The 3,093-nt window shown below is 55.4% G+C and overlaps 1 protein-coding gene across 1 annotated transcript; it reads left to right on the top strand.

Annotated features, from left to right (window-relative positions):
* The first annotated feature begins 1,484 nt into the window (after positions 1–1,484).
* LOC6555679 (trypsin-1) lies at positions 1,485–2,539 on the top strand. Its single transcript, XM_001982503.3, has 3 exons — positions 1,485–1,765; positions 1,824–2,094; positions 2,165–2,539. Exons 1-3 carry the CDS (start codon positions 1,485–1,487, stop codon positions 2,537–2,539), a joined length of 927 nt encoding a protein of 308 aa, XP_001982539.1.
* The last annotated feature ends 554 nt before the right edge of the window (positions 2,540–3,093 follow it).

The raw sequence follows: 3,093 nt of genomic DNA, 5'->3' as shown, positions 1-3,093 counted from the left end.
GTGCAGTTTATGCAAAATTGCCGATAGCAATTTGCAAATTTAATGGCGTAAACAAATTCAATCAATGTATGCAAACAAATGCAGGTGGGGGGAGCGGCGGATGGCCAAGGGGATTACGATTACCATAGCCCAGCGGTGATGCAGTTGCTCCGCAACTTCACAGCTCCACGATCGAGTGCGTTTTAGTTAAAACTGCAAAAGGCAACAATAATCAATGCTCGGCATCGTCTGCGGCGATAAGTAATACGAAGAGCACACTCCTGCAGGCCCGCCCATGTCCGTGCACATCTCTGCACGACTCTGCACGTCTCTGCATGCCTGTGCATGTCTGTGTGGCTTGTCTGGCGGTCTGCTATCTGAGGGCAGTCAGGTGCCATAATTGTTTGGCCGGTGACAACTGCTCCCCGCTGCCACCCACCTGGACTCCTGGGGAACTTGTGCAGCTGCTACTCCTGCTGCCCTTCGCTTACCTCGTCTCGAAATCCGATTCAGATTTGCCGCCAACTGCTCATCGAATAAATTTCGGTGTTTTGGACACGCACACACACAAAGTGCACTGCATACTTTGTCGGGGCTTTTAATTGTGGAGTAAAAATGTGGAGCCGACTCGAATTCGCCAACACCCTCCATCCGCAGGCGTTAAGAGGGAAGTGGCCGGAAAAAGTGGGTCGCATGGTGAGAAATGGGTACCATTTTTTGTCCTGCCGCACAAATTTGTCTTTAGTAAGCGGGCGAAATGACAAGTCAACTTAAAAACTTGGCCAAGGCAGCCGGAAGTCATCACACACTGGGCCCAAACCCAACTGGGATGGTAGGAAAACGTGTCTGCGCTGGAACTGCTGCGACTTGAGGCATGGCACCACTGTGCTCGCTGCTCGGAGTTCTTGAGGCAGCCTGCTGTGCGACTCCTCGAACCATCTACCACAGAAGGGTTCCGTGGTGAGCTGGGCTGGAGCGGGGGCAGCGTCTTGTAAATTATTGCAAAAAGCAGGCTGCAAATTAATGATAACGACCCGGTCGACACCTTCACCCGGCCGCCGCCAAGTGCCCGCCACACACAGAGCAGGACGCGCGGAGGGAGAGGCAGGCATCCCGGCGAGGCAGCGACCTAAGTGACATGAAACAACCAACTACTTAGTGTAGTGTGCAGGGGAAACACTCGGAAAAACTTAAGTACACATAGGCACATGGTCGTGTGTGGCTTCCTTTTGGGGCCGGACTGCCTGGGCTCCAGCGAGTGCAGTTCGCAGCTGGGATAAAGAAACGCTTCCTGCTGCTCCACACGCACACTTGTGATAGCCAGTTATTTATGAAGGAGACTTTTTCGTCAGCTATCAGATGGCTGCCAAACGCTATCTTCCGGCGACAGTGCGTCCATTTCCCACCGCCTTGGGTTCCATTTCCACGAAATACACACATACATATGTACGTGTACATGTAAGTCACTCAGTCAGTGTCAGATTTCTATAGGAAAACGACTCGAAATGTGTCCGTCAAAATTTGTTGTATGTATACTGCTGATTGCTGTAGGTGCCGAGTCGGGCTCGGAATCGCAGGCAAGCCAGGCGCAAGCGACGCCCAGTCCGTCGGACTTTCAGTTCCTGATCACCGGTGGCTATCGCCCGGAAACCAACGACCTGGTCAAGTACGTGGTCTCGCTGCGCATGGGCAAGCCAAAGAAGTTCTTCGGCGACAACCACTACTGCGCGGGTGTGGTCTTCAGCCAGCGGGCCATTCTCACGGCGGCCCATTGCATGTTCAGCAAGTGAGTACGGCAAGTGCAGTGGGTTTTTGGGAGGTGCTGATCCGTGGACTACCCCTAGTCGCCGCAAGCTGAAGCCCAAGGGGCTGGTGGTCGTTGCTGGGACGCCAAAGCGGCTGGTCAAGAGCAGCACAACGCAGATTATGGAGGCCAAGCAGCTGCTGCCGCATCCCAAGTACAATAAGGGCAAGTCGCATAAGTACGACGTAGGACTGATCCTGTTGAAGGAGGATCTCAGTCTGGGGGATACCGTTGCCACAATAGCTCTGAACACCAAGGCTCCGGTGGCCGGCATCAAGTGCTCCATCCTCGGCTGGGGCACGGTCATCCAGGTCAGCATCGCTTGCGACGGAACTTGTGGTACCTTGTGTGTTTAAGCTTGTGTCTCATCCGTTTCCGCAGTTTGGCCCACTGCCGGATGAGGCTATCAACGGCGATCTGCAGATCCTGCCGGATACCTTCTGCGAGAACCTGATGGGCTGGTCCAGCGTGGGCATGCTCTGCGCCAGCGACAAGGACAGCTCCGATGTGGACAGCTGTCAGGGTGACTCGGGCGGACCGCTCATCTGTGACAACATGTTGACGGGCATCGTTTCCTTCGGCATAGGTTGCGGCGAGCCCAATTCGGCTGGGATCTACACCGATATCTACCACTTCCGGGACTGGATCACCGAGAACTCCTGCCCCCAAGGCACACGGCCTGCGTGGACGCTGTGGCTGCTGCTGCTCTTGCTGCTCCTGCTGCTGGTCGGGGAGCCGGCTGGTACAACTTGTTAACCTGCCAGCCTGCAAACCTCCGAGCCTGCATGCGACAAAACCAAAATTGACTAAAACCAGCGGGCATGGCCTGTCATCCATGGATGTGGAGGTGGGCATGCAGGCAGGCAACGAAGGCGGTTGCCAAACGAGGCCATGGCGATGACGATGACGATGGCGATGGCGATGGCGAATTGTGGTGCATGCCGCGCCATTACCCGCGCACACAAACGCACTTGCCGTTGGGTGGGCGCACGGTTTATGGTTACGCTGATGCAGATCCACATCCACTGTTTGTGACAGCAATTATCGCATCACCACCGAGGACATTCCCCTGCCAGGTAGCCGGCCACAGGGCACACGCATGGCAGCGGGCAGCGGGCAGCGGGCAGCGAAGACAATATGCAACAATTCGCGCCGGTTTGTTTGGACACTCGCCAACTGTTGATTAGGCCAATTAGGGGCGGCCAATCTTCTGCCAATGGTACCTGAGACTGCCAGGTGACCCATGGCCCAGGGCCAACGAGCCCCAAAACGAATCTCGGTTGGAAATCAGTGCGGCAGCATGTTGATTT

Source organism: Drosophila erecta, unplaced genomic scaffold, assembly GCF_003286155.1.
Source record: "Drosophila erecta strain 14021-0224.00,06,07 unplaced genomic scaffold, DereRS2 tig00000126-arrow-pilon, whole genome shotgun sequence".
Taxonomy (NCBI): Eukaryota; Metazoa; Arthropoda; class Insecta; order Diptera; family Drosophilidae; genus Drosophila; species Drosophila erecta.
Note: the sequence above shows the minus strand (reverse complement) of the source record. Positions and strands in the feature narration are given on the sequence as shown.